Below are 21,504 nucleotides of genomic sequence, written 5' to 3' on the forward strand. Positions count from 1 at the left end.
ATTAACATTAAAGTAAGGTTTAGATAAAGAGAAAGACAAGAATTCGTCCAGTTATTTAAAAAAAATAAGTTGCAGAGTTATTGCAAGTAAAATATGAAGGACGATAATTCCAGCTATGGAAAGCTTACAGAAATACGTTCCCGCCTGTTGACAAACAGGATACAAGTTTCGGACAAGAAAGAGAAGTGAGATACCCAGACCGACAGATGTCAATATCCATTTTACGATGTGAGATACGAAAGAAGACAATAGTCCAAAAGGAGGAGTCATCAAAGAAACAGGAAGCCAGCTGATATTGGCGTAACCATATATGCATACACAATCGAGTAATTTTGGATTGCACTTGTTCCAAACCAAGAACCCCCAAAGTATGGCTGCAGCAATGGCAGTATATCCGTAAATGATTGAAGCTGCAGAGACCAGCTTACCAATGGAATAAGGGGCGTCTATCAAGCCCGTGAGATGGCGCACATAGTCAGTGATGGAATTGGAAAAAAACAATGCTTGGACAACAGTTGTTGTTATCCAAAAAGGACCATATAAATCAGGTCTATCATCGATAACGTCAAAGAAATTCGTCGTAGGAATTAAAGTATGTATACATCGTTGTACGACATCTTTTGTAGTTACGTGGAAAGAGTCTTTAATTGTCCAAGTTGTCTCTTGCATAGAAGCACGACGAGCATGCAGTCTGGGGCTCATAGGTTTTGATATAGGTGTATTTTGCTTAAGAAGATTGTCATCCTCAAATGTAGTTCGTCCTAATTCGGCATCTGCTTCAATGTTGTAGTCCTCGTTCATTTTGGTAGTTGAAGGACCAGGTCCAGCAAAGGAAGGAGGTAGACAGAAAGCTGATTTTTAGTGAAAGTTTTTGGAATTGATTTGAAAATATAATAAAATTAAATCAGTTTTTTTTTTGTCGTGAAGATTGCAGAAAGCTTCTCTCACTTGCAATAATTCCACCAACGAAATTTAGTCAAGATTAATCTGGTCATGGAACTTTGCGTAGAGAACGCTTTTCAGCTCTTGAATACGTGAATGATCCAATTCCATATGAGACTCTAGTTCTTCAGTTTGCTTTTCCAACTTGGATTCTGACTGTTCAAGCTCTTCATTCAAGGTATCCAAAGAGACTTGAAAAAAAGCATCACCAATCTTGATTAATGGAATCTGATCCACATCATCTTCATCTAAAAGCTCACATTCATTTTTGGCGTCGACAACGTCCTCTATTTGAGTCCTAATATCTTTGAGCTCGAGTTCCTGAACAGCTCTTCTAGAATGCAAAACAGAAAACTCATTCAAGTTATGTTGATCTTGAGCTAAAACTGGAATTTGTTCCATTTTATTTTACTAGATTTGTGTCAGTTTTCTATCGCAAATCGTGAATAAGATGAAACGGTCGTTTGGATGAGGACAGAATGAATGGTGAAAAAAGTCGTCCATTCTAACAAGAGTAATCAGGGAAAAAAGACGACCTAAGTAGACTCGATTAATTAATAAGAAACATCTAGAATGATTCTTCTTATAATTACTTTTTACTGTGCAAAAAAATGAACTTACTCGAGTTGTTGCTCATCCATGTAGCATAATTAACTTGCAAAGTCTGGGCGTCGGTGAGTTTTTAGTAAAGTAAGAATCATTTTTAAGAAATCCATTCATTTTGAACGGAACGGTAATTGGGAATCATCTTTGATATGCAGTCATGTCCAGCAATCCTGTATGTATCATCAGCAACCTATCGAAAGGACAAAATGGTTTCAATGGAAACAAAAAAAATGGTTCACAAGAAGAGAAGAAAGCCAATTAAGAAGACTTGTCATCAAGCGCTTCTATCATCGGAGTGGTAATTGGAGAGAGCAATCGGTGGATATAAAGGATCCACATTGGCAAGTAAGAAGTATCTTGTTTGGAAACTTGGGCAGTTTGGAAAAAGGTTTGTGTGCAGCATGGATGAACGTACCAAGCAATGCCATTTGAAGCAGGACAATCTCCAATCGCCAAAGCGTCCATAGCCAACTCTCTATTTTCTGGACGGAGGAGAGCAGTAACATTTTCAAGCTTTGTGAGAGGAAAACAGCCATTGGAATACAGCTGAAAGAAAAATTGAGGGACCTGGAAGGATGGCGAAAAGCGAATCCAAGCTTGCACAGACACGTCTGGCAGTACATAAATCATTTCGCTTTCATCTTCTTCAAAGGATGTTTTCTCGTCGCTATATGGCTTCGCTTGCCATTGAAGTTGTAATATTGGTTCAAAAACTTCCACCAATTCACATAAGATACCTCGATTCGTGAATGTAGGAATCAATTGGAGAAGATGTTGTTGAAAACTAATTGCGGACACTGTCATTTTGCCAGATTTATGCATCACGAAGTGTTTCAAAAGTAATTTCTGCGTTTTCAGACAGAAAAGCAAAAAATCGAATATCAAAGAGCAGGGAAGAGAAAGTCCATAGACGCAAGACGCAAGAATCCTGTTTTTCTAAAAGTCGGTTTTCTAAAGCCTTTTTTTTGTTTTTGTTTTTTTTTTTTTCACCAAAGCACGCATAAATGGAATGGATGGATGTGATATAACAATGGGTGAAGGTAAAGAAAAACCATGTACATGAAGTATGATCCTGAAATCGATTTTTTATGTATACAAAAGTACAATAATTATCAAAGCTCGAGGGAACTACTTTCTTGCAACAAACCATTTAAGCTTGATAACACTCTGGTTTGACAACATGAAAAAGGGGAATCCAAGAACATGGGACATATACGATATTGTGAACTTTCGTATATGTCCATGGATTTTCATTTGGACGGTTCCATTCTCTTTCATTCGCTTGCACATCCTTGTCATCGACACGATTTGACTTGGCTTTCTTGTTGATCAAACAAAGTCATCCAATAGACCCAATTTCTTCCATGGAAATGAAATAATCACGCACCATGTTTTAGGATATGATTGAAAAACTCCTGTAGGCTGTTAACAGGGGTTTGCTAGCAGTGATTTCAAAAGTATCTCGCTTTTTGACGAAAACAAGTTGTTTCTCTTACTGAAATACATCAATCGATTCCTAATTACTCGTTTCTTACATTTTTTATCAAACAAACAAACAAAACCATTCATCCGGTATTATTTATTTACTAACAATCCTGACGAATGAAATCGTTAAATGTGAATATCACAAAATCAAATACATCCCATTGGCTCGCTAAACCAAACTCTTATGAAGCAAGTCTAATAATACAAAAACCAGCTTCCTGGTGGATTCTACAGTTTGGGAAGAACCAAGTTTATTTCACTTAGAGAATCCAAAAAAAAAAGATTTCCACAAAGGAATTGAAATTGTGGGATTTTCTCCATATATGAGTGGCTAAGGTCTTGATTCGTCTTTATGCTGGATGATTCTTTGAAGGACGCTATAGCAGGAGGAGCTGCTGGGTTTGCATCGTCGCTCGTTGTTGCACCTTTGGATGTTGTGAAGACTCGTAAGCAAGCTCGAAAGGCTCGAATGTCCGTAAATGGGTCATCAGCTTTGGGAGCAGTAGAAGGGACGTTAGGCTCAATCCAAAAGATCTTCATTAACGAAGGCATTCCCGGCTTGTATCGAGGCGTCGGGCCTATGATGTTAGGATATCTGCCCAGCTGGTCGATCTATTTTGTAGTGTATGAAAAGTCAAAAGAACTTTTGGGTGTGAACAAGCGATCTCCTCTTCAACAAAACCTGGATTCCAAGGCAAAAGCGGTATCGACGATTGAGGATGCAGATCCCGAACTCTACAATTTTTGGTTTCGTCAAACTGCTTCCGCCATCATTGCTGGTGCTGCAAGTGTAACCTTTACAAACCCGATATGGGTCGTAAAAACAAGAATTGTAACTCAACCGCATCCGAAAGCAAACCCTTTAGCAGAAAACGTTGCTGCTGCTACAAATCTCCAATTCCGTAATCTGCAGACTGATGCCCAATCCTGTGTAAGACGTCTTCCCCTGTTTTGGTTAAAAAGACGAATCAACTATAATAATACCTCCGATCCTGTCCATTTCGGACAACCGACTGGCCCAGCTTGCTCTCCTAACTATAAAAATACACTGGATGCATTTCAAAAAATATACAAATATGAAGGTATTAAAGCCTTTTATCGTGGCCTAACACCTTCTTTGTTTGGTACCTTGCATGTTGGTATACAGTTTCCATTGTACGAGTATATTAAAAGCTCCTTTGATGATTTTTTTGAAACCCAGAGAAACATTCACATTATCCTCGCTGCTACCCTATCAAAAATCACTGCCTCCGCCATTACTTATCCCCATGAGGTGTTGCGAACACGACTCCAAAGTTTAGATGCCCCAACCCATAATTCCATGGCTTTGCTCATCCGAGATATATGGAGAATGGAGGGCTGGCGTAAATATTATGCTGGTATGGGCACCAACTTTCTCCGTACTATTCCCGCAAGCTCGGTGACCATTTTGAGTTTTGAAATTGTTCGCGATTACCTTGATTAATAGATGCTCCCCCACTATCCCAATGGCATACTCAAGTCCTATCCTATGACTACACGTTTACCAAGTATGAGCCTGAGAAAACTCGTATGCCCCCTTTGGAAGAATTCTTTAATGATTTTGGATCTCTACTTGTTATTAATAATGAAACCTTCGATATGGTTTTGTCTACATTAATCCACCAAGACAGATTTCATTTTAAAATCCTACCCAAAAGTATATGCTTTTTCTTCCATGCAAACAATCTTTAATAGTAAAATAGCCGCTGTAATTGCTTGTATGAATTCACCTCAACAAAAGAGCCTCCAATTAGAAGGACCATCATAACAACCTTATATACGGATGGAAGCTGGGCAACTATGATTTTAATTTTCAATGAAAAAAACCTACAAAAGTCGCAATAAATTCTGTTCATTCAACGAATTTACTGGAGTAATCCTGTCCCAGCGATGTGCATTTCGGGAGCGAAATTTCCTTAAAATTTACCAACACCACAAAAATGGCAAAAGCAGGCAAAAAGGAAAATAAAAATACAGAGATTGAGTTTGTGCCAGAGACAGAGCAAGAAGAAAAGCAATTTGTCAAAGAGTCTGCCAATAACTCTGACTCTGAAGAAGAATTAGAAGATTTGGAAAGCGAGGATGAATTTGATCAATTAGACGATTCTGATGCTGAAAATGCGGGAAATGGGAAGGCATTAGACCGTGGAGAAGAAAAAGATAAAACTAGTTCTATGGCTGATGATATTGCTAATATTTTGAATGAAGAACCTGCTGCTCCTGAGACGACTGAGACTCCCGTGTTGAGTTTGTCAAGAAAGTCAAAGAAGGCTATTCGCAAGAGCAGTGCAGAGAAGAAGTCTTCGAAGTTACGTACTTCTCATCGTCGTGAACGTTTACAAAAGGAAAACGTTGGCCGTATTACCAATATTGTTGCTACGGACGGCGAGACGGTCAAAACGTACTTTACGCATGAACGAGAGCTTCGTCGTATTGCTCGAAGAGGCGTTGTTCAATTGTTTAATGCCATTCGTACCTCCCAAATGAAAGGAGCTATGATGGGTTCTTCTGTTTCTGGTGGCCGAACGACTCGTGAGCAAAAGGTACAAGAGCTTTCCAAGTCGAGCTTCCTTGACCTCATTAAATCCCAATAGACTCAGATTTTCTTGAAATTCGGAATTGAAGGGTTTTTCTTCATTTTATAAAATTATTGAATGCTTTAAAGACTAAAAAGTATATTGCTACTTGTTTTTCGACGTTGTTTTGCTTTGGTTTATGGGATATCTGGTGATTCATTATTTCTATTGACAGAAGAGACGGATTTATAACTTCTTTTTGTTAGCTCTTTTTATTCTATTCGTTGTAAAAAAAACTTGCATAATTCATTGTTGCTTTGATTTGGTTAAAAGCATTGTAGTTAAAAAAACTCTACTATGGCGGGCCTGAAATTTTGTTCCATGGACTCGACTGTGTTTAATGGATACTTATTATTATTTTGCTCTTGGGGCCTATTTGTCTTTGGTCTAATGAGTGTATTTGGGTTCATTGATATTCCTATACTGGTGGACGGCGATGTAAGTAAACGATACTGGAAAGCAACTTTAGGATACAGAAACGGATCAGCTTTTTTTTTCGCTATTCTGGTTAGGCCTAGTCTGACCAGAACCGATCTGTACGGCCATGGTATTTTAAAGCTTTCTCAATTCTTTCGTGAACCTTCACACTGCGTGGTACTAACAAACTGCTAGAGCTCTCCAATTCACGCATATTATCCTTGCTTAATAATATTAACGGTAACAGTAGTCTTTTTTATATGGCTTTTCTTCAACTGGCTTGGACTGAAATATTTTCGGCATTCACCCAGCGCCATGCGCAGGTAAACAAGAAAATAAACAGAGACGTATTCCTTCATATGGGCTACTTGTTATGACCTTTCCTTATGGCTCTTTTACATGAATTTGAGGCTTCGGAAGGGATTGTTTTGCAGCTTTCTTACGCATAGCTAGAACAGTCTCTCGTACATTGGGCTGTAGCTGAACCATTTTCACTTATACTACTAGAATAGCATTGATTTTATTTTATTTCATATCTTTTCCTTTATCTTTCCTTTTCATCATTTTCCAATCCATTGTATTTGGCATGTCATTTTCAGTCGTATATCTTTTCATATAATAAATCATCTCTAATTTACTTTTTCTAGTCATAAAATGTTCGGTAAGTACGCTGTTTGACTATTCATCTATCTAAGGACTGCGTATAGTAACTTAGCCTTGTCTACATGCCTCCTTAAAACGAGCCAATTCTTTGTGAAAGCTAGCTGAATGCTGCGTTTCACGTCAAATATATAGAAAAACTTGATTTTTATAAAAACCAAAATATATTGGCACAGGTAATTTATGTTTTTTGTACGTTGAGGTCTTTTCAATACTCGTTGCTGTGGTTTCGACTCATATTACTCACTGGGAGAGTTTTCACTTCTTAAGACTTTCACAAATCTTTTTATTTTATCCTTTTTCGTTTTCTCTCGGAGGTCGTTTGCTTTTTTTATTACCGTATAAGAAATCGTCGGTATACGATCGCAATGATTGATTTAAATGAACTCGTCGATTATATGCCCTTGATTTTGAGGCTTTATTTCTTAGTTCTATTTGGATTGTATAGTTACACTTTTGCATTATGGCTTTTATACGAGCATCGTGTTGATGTTTTTGCTTTGCTAAACAATCCTCTACCAGTTAATCGCCTTAATCATTCTCAGGCTCCTCTTTATAGACTTACTTACAAACTCTCCATCATTGGAACACTTCTTTTTGTTATTGCCGAGGCTATTTATCTATTAACCCGGTCATCTGAGCTGTCCTACATTCCTGTCGCTATATTCTGTATCATTGTTTTTATGCCTGTGCGTAAATTGCAATACTTTCAACGAAAGGTGTTTATACGGCAATGCCTGCGAGTCTCTACGGGTAAATATGCTGTAGAATACAAATTTCCGGATGTTATTTTTTCGGATTTGCTCACCTCATACTCTCGAGTAATTGCTGATTTATGGCTTGCAGGAGCCATCCTCATTTACACCATCGATGAGCCTTCTAGATCACGAAGAAAGGAATTAGAAAATGAGGTTATTATGTCTTTGATAGCTGCTTACCCTTATGCTATACGTTTTCGTCAGTGCCTCATAGAACGTGCTCATTCTGAGAATGTCGAAAGCCAATTCTGGAGTACAATGAATGCAATTAAGTATTTGACAGCGTTTCCAGCAATCTTTTTAGGTATTGTTGGAAACGAGCGAATGACTTTTATGTGGCTTCTTTGGAACGCTTCGTCCGCCATTAATTCAACCTATTCTTTTTGGTGGGATGTCTCTCAGGATTGGAACTTGGATTTTTTAAAAAACCCATTATCTGACAAGAGCTGGAAGTTTCAAACTCGTCGCCCTTTCTCTCTCCCTGTATATATCGTCTTTAGTGTTCTTGATTTCGTTTTGCGAATGTCATGGGTTGTCAGAATTCTTTCCCAAAGACACACCAGTTTTTTTGCAACGGATTTTGGGATTTTTTTAATGCAGTTCCTCGAAGTATTTCGAAGATGTATTTGGGTATTCTTTCGGATTGAGGCTGAAGCTTCAAAAACCATGGCTTACTTGAGTGTGCACGACAATAATGATGATTCTCTTTCTCATCCCGATTAATGCTTACGATTTTTTAATCATTTTTCGTTTTTTTAAAAAGTCAAACGTACTTTCAAGTGAATGACACTTACGATTCAAAACTTTTTATCGTTTACTGCTGACACCATTATGGAATTACCTTTTTTTAGTTTTTCTTCTCATTCTTTGTTTTTTATTCATAATAATTTCTTTAGTGGTAGTTCAGCAATTTACGGTTTATAAGCTTAATAGATTTCAGCTTCATAGCTTTCTCTGTAGTTCGTGGATAACTTATTTCCTTTGTATGTATTGAAAAAAAACATATATATGTAAATAAAAAGTAATACATTTAGAACAACAATAGTTTAATATAATTAAGTATTAATAAGAGCAACTACTTATTTCAAAAGATGTGGAAACCGGTTGTTTCCTATATTTCAGATAGACAAATGAACCTAACAAGAAATCCCATTATTTACTTCTGAATGATCTCAGCATTCAATTTTTATTTCCAGTTCCAGTCTATTAATAATCTAAAAAAGCTCGATTATAGTATCAAAAGCGAAAGCAAGCTTTGTCTTATTCCTTTTTTGGTAGCGAGTTGCTCAAGTGTTCCTGAACAGTTTTTAGCGGATTGGACATGAACGAAGGATGCTGTAAAATCGATTGAAATCTGTCAATTTCATTCACCGTATCGTTCCTCATTGATGCTTTCGTCCTCTTAGTAATTGAGGCATCCTTTATAATTGGATTTTGTTTTTTCTCGCTTTCTTCAATTTCAGTCTCAAGCTCCGGTAAAATATTTTCAAATGTAGACATATTCACCTGTAAATTCTCTCTTTGCTTGCGATTGCGTCGCCTACGAGCTGAAGAGGATATTGTCTTCGTATTAAACTTTTGTTGCCAAGCATCATGTCTTTCTTTCCTTTTATCAAGCTTACTTTCTCTAGGTACTTTCAAGTTTTCGTCCTTTACATCTTCACGGGCTTCTTGCCTGACAGAACCTGCTGCTTCAGACTTATGCCCGTCGTCTCCCTTATTTAATTTGTTTGCTGCTTTAGCAGCCAAAGACGTTCTTTTTTTTGCTTTAGGCTTTCCATAGTTAGTTACTATTCTGTTTTTAACAATCTTTATACCATTGTAAACTGCTTGCTTTAAACCGATCCTGCTTAGTAGTCCAGGTTGTTGTAATTTCCTATTTAATAATATAAATTAACGGCTGTTCGAAAGAACCCTTTATTGGTATATATTTTCAAAGGTGCCAAAACAAAGCTGTCTAACCAAGAAAACCATTTAGCGACGTCTTTCGATATCGGTAAATGGATATTTTGGAAGCAAACAAGCAGTAGCAATATTGAATATAAAAGGAGACAATTAAAGAAAATGATTTTTATAAGAAAGCATTAGTTGTTAGTTGATAGGAAGAAGCCATAAAGTAATCCAGTTTACATTACGTAAATTCTGTAGTTGGTGCCAAGGAAGACTTAGATGCAGGATATGAGGCAGAAGAACTTGTTGGAACAGAAAACCGCTGGAGTAATTCTCTATAAATAGATTCTTCAAACCAGTAAAGATCGATTACACTTAAAGAATAACTTTCCTCATATACATCAATTGGTATTGCATTCAAAAATTGTCGTAATTGTCCATCTGTAGGATAAGCAGGGAGAGAAGGAGTCCTTAAAGTCACGGAAGAAGAATGTTCAGAACTTTCAATACTGTTCTTTTCAAAGAGATCTGACGAACTGTCTTTTAAACGCTCCGCTACCAAATGTACCAAAGGTTTTGGAGACGTCCTTGAATTCCAATAAACTGCGTCTAAAGGACTCATCATTAAGATCCACTCATGCAAAGAAAATTCCTCTGGCTTTAACGCCGACAAAAAATCCAAAAGTTTACAGGCATCTACTAAGGTTTCTTTGGAGATAGTAGCATCGGCCATACAGAATTTTTGGAAAACAATTTGAAGTTCACTAATTACGACTGGCCAGAGACTAAGTAGATGAGTTGATGTCGTCCTCAACGCAAGAGCACGAATGATTAAGAAAAGCTCTTTCTTCAAGACTCCTTCGGGATCAGAGCCTAAAAGTCGTTTAATTAAATCTATAATGGGTGGAAGGCTGGGTAAAAAGAAGTCCTTATGGCAAGACAAAATAAATATGGTGATTCGACATAAATTTCCTTGACGAACTCCCAATTGGGCATCTCGCGATGTGAACAGCGCAGTCATACCGAGGTCTGACTTGGTAATTAAATCACTTAAGCGAGTCAAATCTTGATATAATGCAACGTGAATGACCGGAGCTAGCTTTCGAAGTTGGCTTGTATCAAAACGGAATAAATTATTATCGTTGAATATATCCCAAAATTCCTTCTTCCAAGATTTGCAAAGAGAAGAATACCGACTGAATACAACCAACAAATCCAAGTGCATCTCAGCAAATGCTTCAGGAAATGTCCTTGCTTTAACAATTGGTGTAATAAAGGCGTTTATAATCATAGTTGACCATCCAATTAATTTTTCCTCGTCCCTTGCTAAATCTGATATATTCGGAATTAGCTCTACACAAAAGAACTCAAGTAGCGCCGGTTCCAAATATCTTGAAAATAAATACACAGGCTCTATAGATCGCTGCTTTTTGGAATTTGTTGACGCTTCCTGTCGCAGTTCCTTATAAGCAAAAAAATCGGCAATTACTTGGCTTTCAGGTGTTTTTCCCACATGGAACAAAGTAGCCGTTAGACATCGATTCCAAAGATCAAAAAACTCTTTTTGTTGGCGTGAATCTGAATTATTATTGATATGCTTTGATATCAAAAATAAAATCCGAAGTGAAACAAGTAAATAATCCTTAAAAGAGTTAGAAGAGATGATGATTTCTCGTAAAAATTTAGATATTTCAGGAAAGACCCCGGGTATTTGGTTTTCTTTAAGCTGACCAACATATGAACAAATACAGTCTAAAGTATTCATTTGCGTAACTTTGATGGTTAGACTAGAAGGGCCGTTGTACGTGGCAACTGTCTCTCTGGCAAAGAAAGACGAAGTCAAGTGCTTAATTATACGCTCTGGACATTCCTCGCTTAAAAACGAAAACAACTCCCATACACATTGAGAATACTGGGAATCATAGTTGATATATATGTAAGCAAGCATCTCAACACACTCCATAGGTTCATGCTCATAAAGCCGTAAAATACCTTTAGCGGCAGCTTCTTTAAGTGAGGCCGTGTCATTTACAAATACCTTAGAACCCTTATCAAAAAACCCACATTTTAAATCCCAAGAATAACAAGAAAATAAAGTGCGGACAGCATCCTGTAAAACAAGCAGCATAGAAAGGCGCTTGCTAATATCAACGGACGAAGCTGAAGTATCATTAGAAAATACGCCAGAAATTACATTCCCAATAAGACCGCTAGTTTCCATTGACCTTTTGGAGCTTGGCGTGTATGGAAAGTGCTGAATGACACGTGCAATCATAGTACTTAATGTTTCTAGTTTAAATATGAATACATCCATGTATGTGCGGTCACGTAAAGATTTGGGAAAATCTCTATACACAGCTTCGTGTTGTTTTAGAAAGTCATCTATAAGTGAAGACAAAAACTGAATGGACGGTATAACCAATATTGGGAGGTCCTGTAACATATTCGGTAGAAATCCATTTATTACTTTAAGCCATCTCGAGCAAATTATGGGATCGTTGTTAGATAAACCAGCCATAATGAAATTTCTTATATTGTCGCGATTTTCTGCTGAATGATAATTGGAGGATTTAAGTCTCGGTTGAAGAAATCCCAATAAACTAAGTAAGTTCAAAAGGAAGTCTTGATAGCTGGAATCGGAATCTGGTTCAACATTTTTTACGAGGGCAAGAAGGCTATCAACTACTTGCAGTTCACAGTCCAATGGTTCGCTCCAAACCTGGATGATTTGACGAAATAATTTGAATGCCCAAGAATACAATTTATACACATCCTCTTTCTCCTTTATTACATGTCTCTCGTTGAAAATATCCAGCAACGACTTCATAAGAATTGCAAGGAAAGACGTATAATTAAGAGACTGTTCTTTCACTAACAACGTGTCAGCCCAACTTATAAGGCACAATTTCTCAATTTCTTTTGAACTCGCCAACAAGTCTTCTTGACTGATGAATAATTCAGAATGTAGAATTAGCTGATAACTTATTCGGAAGAAGTAAAAGCATTGTGAAGCTTGACTATTCCTCTGCGTTTCAATGATATTATATTTTGTTGTATCATTTCCGAGAGTATGAACGGTGGACAGATTCGGAGATTGGAGCAATAAATTTCCAGTTATAAGCTCTAAAACCCGTAATTGAAGCGCCGTAGATGAGCTTAACCAATTTATCAGAGCACTTAAATCTTTTTCGGGCCTGTCACCTAACAAAGAGCTCAGTAATAGTAACAACGGCCTATCAAAAACAGCATGGAATAAGGAATGTTGGGCTACCTTGTTAGTAAAGTTGATACAATAATGTCCACTTACCACTCTTCCTAAGTGTATCGTAGAAAGAAATTTGATAAATTGCAGAAGTTTTGTTAGCCATTTGTTGCTTAACAACGCAGGTGGAGAAGAAAGACTCGATCTTTTTATTCTGCAATTTTTCTTGAAGGATCCATATAATATCTAAGGATTTCTCTTCTCGCAGATAAGAATTTACGCATATCTCATCCCAGACCTATATAGGTTAGTTATATTATGAGTTAAAGCAAATCATACAGTTTCAAGTACAAGATGTACCAAATGATTTGAGCTTAAAAGCATTCTGGAAGGTAAAAATGACACAAGACTTTCTAGCTCTTGAAAGTTCCAGGACTTTTGACTTAGTCCTTCAATGGTAATTCCTAGAAAATCATATTCTACTTTTGGATCAATGGCCTCTTTCAAAAGCTGTAAAAGAAATGAGAGAACACTATGATGAAACTTCTCTATATAGGTATATTCGCTCAAAAAATAAAGCAAGCTCGACACGGATTCTGAGTATAAAGATCTTCCTTCAGGAAAGTCGCTCATTTCGCGTATGCGACGTTCAAGGAAATATATAGCTTTAGAGTGGCATTCCTCTGATGAAGATGCCATACTGTAATCTTTAAAAGAACTCCATTTAAAGTTATTCACCAAAAGTGAGCAAGTAGAAATGAACAAATCTAAAGAGGAGTCCTGCGTAATCAAGGATAGGTTGTTTTTTAAGTAAAAAATCATGTAGAAAAAAAATAAGAAGAAATACTCTTCATCGATTCCATTAAAAAAATGTTGCTGATTTCGCAAGCTAAAGTGGAACATTTCCAGGGAAGCTAAATGCTTTTCTTTATTAGTAACGTAATCTCTTATACACTTAAACAAGAATTCATAAATAGTTAGGTCATTAAATCGCATAATGAGACGGCGGCCATAGTCAATTGAGGAATCATGCAAATGCTTGGAATCCTTTTTATATGTAGAAATACTGATAGTGTGATAGGCTTGGAAAACAAAGGGTAAAATTTGACTCTCTATAACTGAGAAAATAGATTTTCGGTCAGAAAGCGTATAAAGTATTCGAAAAGCCTTGTATATAGAAATTATGCTGGTTTTAGAAGAAAGTAAGTCTCGAATGCCTTCAATGAAAACAGCCATGTTCTCCAAAATGATGGATGGATCCATTTCATCGGCTGGATCAGGACCCGATAACTCTGAATCTTTGGGCAAACCCATCAGCCACGCATAAAATCTTCTATTTAACGAAAGATCATTTCGTAAAATTATAGATGCAACAGACATGTGTAAAAGCTTTAAATCAAAAGATTTCACTCGTTGTAAGAAAGGAGATCGAATGGAAAAGTAGTGTAACAATGCGTCCATATAACCTCTTTGAACAAGGACATCATTATCACTAATTGCAGCTGCTAGGGCGCGAGTGACAAGGCTCGGATCTGGTTGAATTACTTTGGAGTGGACCTCTTCTTTAGAATGAGAATTACAAGTTCGAAGTAAGTATAATAATGCACCCGGCCTTTGGCTAGGAAAGCTTAATATAGCTGACCAAATGCTACCCCATGCAAATTTATCATCATCCAAACCTTTTATAAGATCATCTATTAGGACAAGGGTCTCTTGTGAATGTTCGTCGCTTTCTTCTTCCAATCCTGATAGGAGCGATATAAATACAGCTTGAAAACAAGGACGAATTGACCGTCCCAGGGTGACATAGTGTTTTCGCATAATATTTATATAGTCATTTTTTGTTTTTATAGATGAAATAGAAAAGAATGGTGTAAGACCATACGTCCATACAGTCAGTTCCTCCGCAAGCACATCCTTTTCCAAAATAGTAAATACATAATCATAGACTTCCAAAGCCTTCTTATGTACACCAGATGGAAGCCCTGGAGATAAACATTCAGCCAAAGATCTGGAGACGAGCAGGTTACAGGGAATGGTTTTGAATGACGAGTACAGTTGTAAAACCTAATCCAAAAGTTAACAGAATCTTCAATGTCAAAAATAGTACCTTATGAAGCTTCGTCAAGTATGATATATAGTCAGGCCATTGTTCCACGGTTTGAAAAAGCGCGATACATTTGCGAATCGCGTCTTGATACTTTCTAAATTTCGCATCATTTGTGGTGTCTGCAAAGGTTATTATTGCAGTTCAGTAGGAAGAAGCAACCTTACCAATCATACTATTCATAACTTTAAGAAATCATCAATAGAAGTTCATCTACAGCCAACTAATGTACCAGTCTCACGGTGGTTATTGATAGCTCTGTTGTATATTTACACTGCTTATACCACTCCCAATAGTGAGATCTAACGCATATATTATATTATACATAGTAATAAAGAAAACAAATAGGCTCAGTTTTTTGAATGTGAACATGACATTAAAAAAGGTTAATCATCGTCATAATGTAGATCAAAGGACCTTTAAACGTAGATTTAGCTAAGTTATAATTATGATAATACACGATCTGCAATGCATCAGAGTAACTCGACTGTAAAACTGCAGTTGATAAAAGAAAGAAAAAAGTCGAAATGCTCCCCCATAGAATACAGAAATCAACGGCTAAATCGGGGTACATATGTTTGTATAAAAAATTACCTGTAATAATTAAATGAGTTTAGCAAGGTAGATCGAGTCCGTTCTCTTCTTCGTTTTTACGAATTTCAATCATCATTTGTGAGGCTGAAAAGAACATAAGGATTGCTACGATGCTAAAATAAATCCCTAAAAGGCATTAGATTATGAATAAACAAAACGAGATTATCGTACCTTGGAATGTACCAAACAATCTAAACAACATGTCCTTAATTCCATGTATGTCCATAACGAATCCTATCAAATTACAGATAACCATGAAGTAAAGATTCAGGGCACCACCAATGCCAGCAAGCAACCTGTATTGAGGATGCCTTGTCCAGCCAAATTTGAAAGAGGCATACGAACATAGCCGTTCGGGTAAAATAAACAGTACGATAAGCCATCCCCAAAAAAACAGCTCCCAACTAACATCGTGCCATAAAGCAACAAAGGTAAAAATAAGAAAAGAATTCAGAATTGGATATTTTTTTCCTCCGATAGGGATATAGAGATAACGAATCAGCCATCTGTTATAACTACGATGCCAGGCTCTCCAAAATCCAATAGCAGAGTAGTTATTGCACATACACCGAATAATGTTTTCCGGGGGTTCAATATCATCCATCAAAGACCACCAACGAAACAATCTCCAGGGAATGAGGAGCTTTAACCAAGTCAAAAATAGTACAACAAAGCTTGCCATTGAGGACTCTAAAGTGGTATAAGCATGTAAACTTTTTTCTTTAGTAATCGCGGTAACATAACAAAAATGAAGTAGAAATTCCATTAGCATAACGCAGACAAGAAAGCGAAGTCCGTAGTAAAAGTTTCTATATTTTAATGGTGACTCTATTTGGTATTTGGTCTACAAAATTTGACGTTAGTAAATGCTTAAAACATCGCTAAAGTAGCAAAATGTACCTGTGAAACAAAGTTATTATATGTTATAATTGGGCCTGCCAGATATAGCGGAGCATAAAACACATAGCCTAGGAAGTTTTTAATATTGTAATCTTCCGGATTGCAATTGAGACGGATGCGATCAGAATAGGACAAATCATTAGGATTTCGCTCTTTCTCGACTAGAACTGCCTGGTTGATATCTGTTAGTGGATGGAAGCAGAATATTTGAAATCATACGGAAAGGTTTTGAGAAGGATATTTAATAGACCAGTAATAATCAAGATTATATGAGATTAAACGAAGGATGCTAATGTTGAACAGTACATACCACCTTTCTAAAATGCCAGTGTGATCATCCTATAGAAATTTTGTTAGTGGGAACGCATGAAGGTACGTACCAAGAAAGATAAAAAAGGGTGGAGGTTAGCAAACTTGTACAGGCCGAAGTGCTCTTTATAAAGAAGTAAGAAAATACTGAACCCCCACGACAGAAGAGGATTCAAGATGTGGTCTCGAAATACTTTAGAAATTAGGTAGTAAATGAAGACGATGGAAAAAACATATATCATTCCAGAGCCATAGACGATCAATGAAAATACCATTGAAAACCAGAAACGATACATATTTTTCAATGCCAACTTATCCTGGACTTTATGAGAAAAAATCAATCGAATGGCATTCCACAGAAGGAAATAGCCAGCAATTACTCCAAGTAAAATAGGCATATTTTCTCGAAAGCTAGCATATTGATGATCGGAGACGTCAACCTTTCTTCCAAACATCCATCCTGGTTTCAAGTGTTTTTCAAGATTAATGAAATTTGGGTGCTTAGCTATACATTCATCAACTGTTAGATATTCGCCAACCACGACCTCAACTTAAAAAACTCACCATTGCTAACCCCAAACAGTCGAAAACAGGCCAAGATAATAATCGATCCAAGAACAGAATAGTAAAAAAAAAACTCAAACGAAAGCCAAGCAGTTTTTGGCTTTTCTAAGTCTTGCGCGACAGATCCTGCGATGAACGAAGAAGATCGACTTTTCGAGCTGGATTGTAATTTATTAGTCGAAGATGAAGACGGCCTCCAATCTCTAGTTGAAGTCTCTAATACATTGTATTGGAAGATTCGAGACATGTCTCAAACATCAGAGAAACGAGGGAATTGGAGAAAAGTGGAAGCATAGGGTGCGTAACATAAACAAAGCATTTAACGCAGCACACTTTATTACGGTCATATAAACAACTTTAACGTCCTCTTATTCCAATTAAACTTTTAAGCTCATATTTACCGAGCTTACACGTAAACAACTACTTTTTGGAGAAATGATAAAAAAAAAAGAAAAGAAAAAAAATTAGAATCATTGCTCACTAGTTGACTTATATTAGACTTTTAAAGGTTTACTTTTATTCTAGTACAGCTTGTCTGAGACATTTCATAAATGTTTTCTTATGACTTGTATGTTCCAAAAATAAAGTCGCTAGTATATTTTTCGTTATCCATATGTATCCTCAATACCACACTAAAAAGAAGTAAAAAATAATCAGTTGCTTGAATCAGAGGAAGATTTATCAGTGGAAGGCTCCTTCAGATTGGTCTTAAGTTTCAAATTGTCTGGTTCAATCTCAACCACATTTCCGTCAACAATTTGGCCATATCCCTTCTTCAAAATCTCTCCTTTATTTGAGATAATATCTTCAATGGTTACTCGTTTATCACTAAAGATTTTTAGATGGTCTGCCATAAGGTGTCGGTTCTTGCATTGGGGACATTCCACAAAAACAGTACCATTGTGATATGCTTGTTTCGATAACTTATGACCAGAACGATGATTGCAACTGTCGTATTAGCTTCATCCGAACATGGGCGCTTTATAAACTTACACAGTGCAGGTAAAAGTGATATGATATGCAGGCTTTGGTTGTTCTAATTCCCCAGTAGACTTTGAAATTGGCACTTTGGCATCGTTGCGACAAATACTACTGTTATGAAACAGGCTTTTGTGCGAAAAATCTGTTTGCCTTTTAAAAAAGGGTATTCTGCCTACAGGCGCCGCTAAGTATCGATGCGGTAAGTAATTTATTGAATATTTATTAGAAATTCTTTGGAGGATCCTTAAATTTTTCAACATCCTATAGTTGGTGTTTAGATTTGGTTGCCAGTACGTATGGGATTGAACGTATCAAATTACCAACATTTTAACACTACCCACTGTGCTCAGGAGTTGTATTGTGTTTCGCTCCTTCCTTCAAATTAGATAAACAGAAATTTTAGTTTTAAAAAAATTAGGACGTCAATGCAGCGCTCATCAAAAGTAAAAATTCGAGCGCCACGAAAAGTAAGGGTTAATGATATATCATAAGGACGATGAAGAAACATGAGTTTTCTAACTGTTTAGTTCACTTCGAATCAGGTAGATTACAACGCTCATTGGGATGTTTTACATAATGCTGTGCAAGATATCTTCCACAAGAGTACATCCCAACTCTCTTTTGAGGAGCTTTATAGAAATGCGTACAAGCTTGTCCTTCACAAGCATGGAGAACGACTCTATAGCGATGTTAAGGAAGTATTGAGGGCGAGACTGGAAAATGAAGTAGCATTATCCATAGCTGGGAACTTTGGATCTTTATTAGAAGCTGAGAATTGGAGCTATGTTCGAAGCAAAGATGATTTTTCATTGTCAATGAGAAAGCGTGAAGCAGCAATTTTGTTTTTATCTAATCTCGTGAATGCATGGAAAGAGCACTTAGTATCTATGCAAATGATTTCCAGTGTACTGAAGTATCTAGACAAAGTTTATTCAAAAATTTCAGGTGTTATGCCCATCTACGATGCCGGTCTAATTATCTTTCGAGATTCCGTACTTCTGAGTTCCCTCGAAATCGGGCAAAAAAGCGTGATCTGTATTCTTACTTTAGTTTACTTGGAGCGAATTGGTGATTCAATAAATCGTCCATTAATTAATTCTTGTTTGGATATGCTAAACTCTCTCCCATCTGAGTCTAAGAATGAATCATTGTATGATGTTTTATTCACTTCAAAATTCTTGGACATGACTCGCGTATTCTATCGAGAAGAAGCTCATCAAAACTTTCGGATGTATGGTGTTCTCGAATATCTTGAAAAAACCAATTCAAGATTGGAAGAAGAAAAAGAGAGAGCTCAAAAGTATCTATTCACCAAAGTTTCTTTTGCATTACTTTCCGTGGTGGAGAATGAACTTTTGACACAACATTTAGATAATCTGTTGGGAAGTCCTGTTACGGGCTTTTTCGCCATGCTTGACTCGTATAATCTAGAAGGGCTATCTTCTCTTTACAATATGTTTTCCATAGTAGAGTTGGGTATCCCTTCGATAAAAAGATTTTTTGCCTCTTATATTTCTGAAAAAGGAAAGCTTATTAATAGTTCTTTGACTGTGAGCAAAGAAGAAGTACAAGGAAACTCGCAGGTTATCACAAAAGTTTCAACTGCTTCCTCATGGGTAACGAAAGTATTGGATTTGTGGGATAAGCTTCGTGAAGTAGTGGTTAGAAGCATGAAGGAAGACCGATATGTACTAAATTCTCTTTCAGACTCTTTTGCTAATTTCATAAACGCATATCCAAGAGCTCCCGAATTCACTTCTTTGTTCATTGATGATAACCTGAAAAAAGATTTGAAAGGACGATCCGAAGAATCTGTGGAAAAGACATTGCAAAATTCTGTTGTTCTTTTCCGTTTTCTATCTGAAAAAGATGTTTTTGAAAAATACTATAAAACACATTTGGCGAAAAGGTATAGTCTTTATTTTTTCTGTGCAGTCTTTCTGACATTTACAGGCTTTTAAATAATAGATCCATATCAGATGATGCTGAATTAAGCATGATAGGTCGTTTAAAGCAAGAAGCAGGAAATGTTTTTACACAAAAATTGGAGGGAATGTTTACGGGTAAGTTCGTAAAAAACTTGATTTACGCTAACTTTGCAGATATGCGATTATCTAAAGAGTTACTACATGAATATAAAGGACAATATGATCAAGAATCTGAAAGGGTAAGAAGCTTCAACTGCTGTCGTTCTAACAGAATTAGCCTCCATTCGAGCTGAATGTATCTGTATTGGCTTCGTCCTTCTGGCCTATTGACCTTGTTCCTGAAAAAGTTAAGTGTGAATTTCCCGAGAGTTTGAAGCCTTCTATTGAACATTTTTCCAATTTTTACTTTTCCAAACATACGGGAAGAAAACTAATTTGGTATCCCTCAATGGTACGTTAACAGCTTGTATGAAATTGCACTTCGCTAATATTTATTAGGGAAGCGCCGATGTTCGAGTGCAATTCAGGAAACGAAAGCACGACCTTAATGTGTCTACTATAGCTCTCATCATCCTTTTACAATTTCAAAATTTATCAGAATCCGAAAGTTTATCTTACGAAGAGTTACTTCAAAGAACAAAGATTGAACCTGGGGATTTGAAACGTAACCTTCAAAGTCTTTCTTGCGCTAAATATAAAATCTTACTGAAAGAGCCAAAAAGTCGAGATATTAACGCTGGTGATCAGTTTACGTTTAATGATAATTTTACGTCAAATATGGCAAGATTAAAAATATCCACCGTTGCGCAGGTTCGTGTAGAAGACGATGGGGAACGAAAACGAACAATGGAGAAGGTTGATGAATCTAGAAAGCATCAGGCAGATGCTTGTATAGTCAGAGTAATGAAGTAAGTTTCATTTATTTAATGAATGACTATCAACTAACAAACACAGGGATCGGAAAACGCTTGAACACAATCAATTAGTGGCCGAAGTTACTCGTCAACTGAGTTCTCGATTCCAGCCAAATCCTATAATGATCAAACGGCGAATTGAGGCTTTGATTGAACGTGAATATTTGCAACGTTCAGCAGAAAACGGTCGCATATATGAATACCTAGCTTAACAGCTTTATATTTATTTAAAGAAACGAGAAAAAAATTAAAGCTTGAATGCAATACTCCTAAATAATCAGTTTGCTGTAAGTTGATGATGATTTTTTGGATTAAGTCGGCCGGATTATTGCCAATGTCGTTTGCTTTTGTTGATTCCGAACGAAGGAATATTTATTCTTTTCAGCCTGATGATTACTTACCACTCTGGTAGAAATTTTCGGTAACTCCATGAGAGGATATTCCATTTGTAGGAACAAGGAAGCTTCCGAATATTTATTATGATTTGTGATAAAGTCCATATTAGTGAGAGTTTATCTAGGGATTATACATTATACAACCTACGTTTTACACATTTTAACTTCTAATAGCAGCAGGTATCAATAAACATTGGAGTAACTACCGAAAGCTAAGTCATTTTCAGTGATGAATCTTTTATTCAAATTTCCTAA

General features: G+C 36.6%; 11 protein-coding genes across 11 annotated transcripts; 4 read left to right on the forward strand and 7 right to left on the reverse strand.

Annotated features, from left to right (window-relative positions):
- Positions 1-51: 51 nt before the first annotated feature.
- On the reverse strand, positions 52-801 carry SPOG_01532 (rab GTPase binding protein; the record flags this gene model as incomplete). Its single annotated transcript, XM_013170220.1, has 1 exon — positions 52-801. The coding sequence occupies one exon, from the start codon at positions 799-801 to the stop codon at positions 52-54; it is 750 nt and encodes a 249-aa protein (XP_013025674.1).
- A 171-nt stretch (positions 802-972) lies between these two features.
- On the reverse strand, positions 973-1,344 carry SPOG_01533 (prefoldin subunit 4; the record flags this gene model as incomplete). The annotated part of the gene is made up of 1 exon (XM_013170221.1): positions 973-1,344. The coding sequence occupies one exon, from the start codon at positions 1,342-1,344 to the stop codon at positions 973-975; it is 372 nt and encodes a 123-aa protein (XP_013025675.1).
- A 462-nt stretch (positions 1,345-1,806) lies between these two features.
- On the reverse strand, positions 1,807-2,352 carry SPOG_01534 (autophagy C terminal domain family protein; the record flags this gene model as incomplete). The annotated part of the gene is made up of 1 exon (XM_013170222.1): positions 1,807-2,352. One exon carries the CDS (start codon positions 2,350-2,352, stop codon positions 1,807-1,809), a length of 546 nt encoding a protein of 181 aa, XP_013025676.1.
- A 901-nt stretch (positions 2,353-3,253) lies between these two features.
- Positions 3,254-4,736, forward strand: SPOG_01535 (NAD transporter). Its single transcript, XM_013170223.1, has one exon. It carries the CDS (start codon positions 3,386-3,388, stop codon positions 4,496-4,498), a length of 1,113 nt encoding a protein of 370 aa, XP_013025677.1. The 5' UTR covers positions 3,254-3,385; the 3' UTR covers positions 4,499-4,736.
- On the forward strand, positions 4,678-6,626 carry SPOG_01536 (rRNA processing protein Rrp15). Its single transcript, XM_013170224.1, has 2 exons — positions 4,678-6,068; positions 6,243-6,626. Exon 1 carries the CDS (start codon positions 4,995-4,997, stop codon positions 5,646-5,648), a length of 654 nt encoding a protein of 217 aa, XP_013025678.1. The 5' UTR covers positions 4,678-4,994; the 3' UTR covers positions 5,649-6,068; positions 6,243-6,626.
- Positions 6,627-6,771: 145 nt separating this feature from the next.
- On the forward strand, positions 6,772-8,432 carry SPOG_01537 (Erd1). Its single transcript, XM_013170225.1, has one exon. It carries the CDS (start codon positions 7,076-7,078, stop codon positions 8,186-8,188), a length of 1,113 nt encoding a protein of 370 aa, XP_013025679.1. The 5' UTR covers positions 6,772-7,075; the 3' UTR covers positions 8,189-8,432.
- A 293-nt stretch (positions 8,433-8,725) lies between these two features.
- On the reverse strand, positions 8,726-9,285 carry SPOG_01538 (ribosome biogenesis protein; the record flags this gene model as incomplete). The annotated part of the gene is made up of 2 exons (XM_013170226.1): positions 8,726-9,238; positions 9,283-9,285. 2 exons carry the CDS (start codon positions 9,283-9,285, stop codon positions 8,726-8,728), a joined length of 516 nt encoding a protein of 171 aa, XP_013025680.1.
- A 311-nt stretch (positions 9,286-9,596) lies between these two features.
- SPOG_01539 (dopey family protein) lies at positions 9,597-14,838 on the reverse strand (the record flags this gene model as incomplete). The annotated part of the gene is made up of 5 exons (XM_013170227.1): positions 9,597-12,622; positions 12,663-12,855; positions 12,897-14,624; positions 14,668-14,786; positions 14,832-14,838. The coding sequence occupies 5 exons, from the start codon at positions 14,836-14,838 to the stop codon at positions 9,597-9,599; spliced, it is 5,073 nt and encodes a 1,690-aa protein (XP_013025681.1).
- Positions 14,839-14,959: 121 nt separating this feature from the next.
- On the reverse strand, positions 14,960-17,305 carry SPOG_01540 (membrane bound O-acyltransferase). The gene is made up of 6 exons (XM_013170228.1): positions 17,032-17,305; positions 16,539-16,972; positions 16,378-16,497; positions 16,159-16,329; positions 15,430-16,102; positions 14,960-15,384 (listed from the first exon to the last, which is right to left on the reverse strand). Exons 1-6 carry the CDS (start codon positions 17,276-17,278, stop codon positions 15,278-15,280), a joined length of 1,752 nt encoding a protein of 583 aa, XP_013025682.1. The 5' UTR covers positions 17,279-17,305; the 3' UTR covers positions 14,960-15,277.
- Positions 17,306-17,502: 197 nt separating this feature from the next.
- SPOG_01541 (TIM23 translocase complex subunit Tim15) lies at positions 17,503-18,582 on the reverse strand. Its single transcript, XM_013170229.1, has 2 exons — positions 18,025-18,582; positions 17,503-17,979 (listed from the first exon to the last, which is right to left on the reverse strand). The coding sequence occupies exons 1-2, from the start codon at positions 18,270-18,272 to the stop codon at positions 17,685-17,687; spliced, it is 543 nt and encodes a 180-aa protein (XP_013025683.1). The 5' UTR covers positions 18,273-18,582; the 3' UTR covers positions 17,503-17,684.
- SPOG_01542 (Cullin 3) lies at positions 18,320-21,483 on the forward strand. Its single transcript, XM_013170230.1, has 7 exons — positions 18,320-18,479; positions 18,540-19,921; positions 19,966-20,075; positions 20,115-20,179; positions 20,218-20,391; positions 20,439-20,848; positions 20,895-21,483. Exons 1-7 carry the CDS (start codon positions 18,438-18,440, stop codon positions 21,064-21,066), a joined length of 2,355 nt encoding a protein of 784 aa, XP_013025684.1. The 5' UTR covers positions 18,320-18,437; the 3' UTR covers positions 21,067-21,483.
- Positions 21,484-21,504: the final 21 nt, after the last annotated feature.

The sequence above is a fragment of the Schizosaccharomyces cryophilus genome, assembly GCF_000004155.1.
Source record: "Schizosaccharomyces cryophilus OY26 unplaced genomic scaffold supercont4.8, whole genome shotgun sequence".
NCBI classification, from domain to species: Eukaryota; Fungi; Ascomycota; class Schizosaccharomycetes; order Schizosaccharomycetales; family Schizosaccharomycetaceae; genus Schizosaccharomyces; species Schizosaccharomyces cryophilus.

Coding starts and splice junctions, on each gene's coding strand:
- SPOG_01535 (XM_013170223.1), top strand. CDS start 3,386: ATGCTGGATGATTCTTTGAAGGACGCTATAGCAGGAGGAGCTGCTGGG.
- SPOG_01536 (XM_013170224.1), top strand. CDS start 4,995: ATGGCAAAAGCAGGCAAAAAGGAAAATAAAAATACAGAGATTGAGTTT.
- SPOG_01542 (XM_013170230.1), top strand. CDS start 18,438: ATGCAGCGCTCATCAAAAGTAAAAATTCGAGCGCCACGAAAA. Junction 20,076..20,114: donor ATTGGAGGGAATGTTTACGG/GTAAGTTCGTAA, acceptor CTAACTTTGCAG/ATATGCGATTATCTAAAGAG. Junction 20,392..20,438: donor TAATTTGGTATCCCTCAATG/GTACGTTAACAG, acceptor AATATTTATTAG/GGAAGCGCCGATGTTCGAGT.
- SPOG_01540 (XM_013170228.1), bottom strand. CDS start 17,278: ATGTCTCGAATCTTCCAATACAATGTATTAGAGACTTCAACTAGAGAT. Junction 16,973..17,031: donor ACTGTTTGGGGTTAGCAATG/GTGAGTTTTTTA, acceptor ATGAATGTATAG/CTAAGCACCCAAATTTCATT. Junction 16,103..16,158: donor ATAATAACTTTGTTTCACAG/GTACATTTTGCT, acceptor CAAATTTTGTAG/ACCAAATACCAAATAGAGTC.
- SPOG_01541 (XM_013170229.1), bottom strand. CDS start 18,272: ATGTTGAAAAATTTAAGGATCCTCCAAAGAATTTCTAATAAATATTCA. Junction 17,980..18,024: donor ATCACTTTTACCTGCACTGT/GTAAGTTTATAA, acceptor CTAATACGACAG/TTGCAATCATCGTTCTGGTC.
- SPOG_01537 (XM_013170225.1), top strand. CDS start 7,076: ATGATTGATTTAAATGAACTCGTCGATTATATGCCCTTGATTTTGAGG.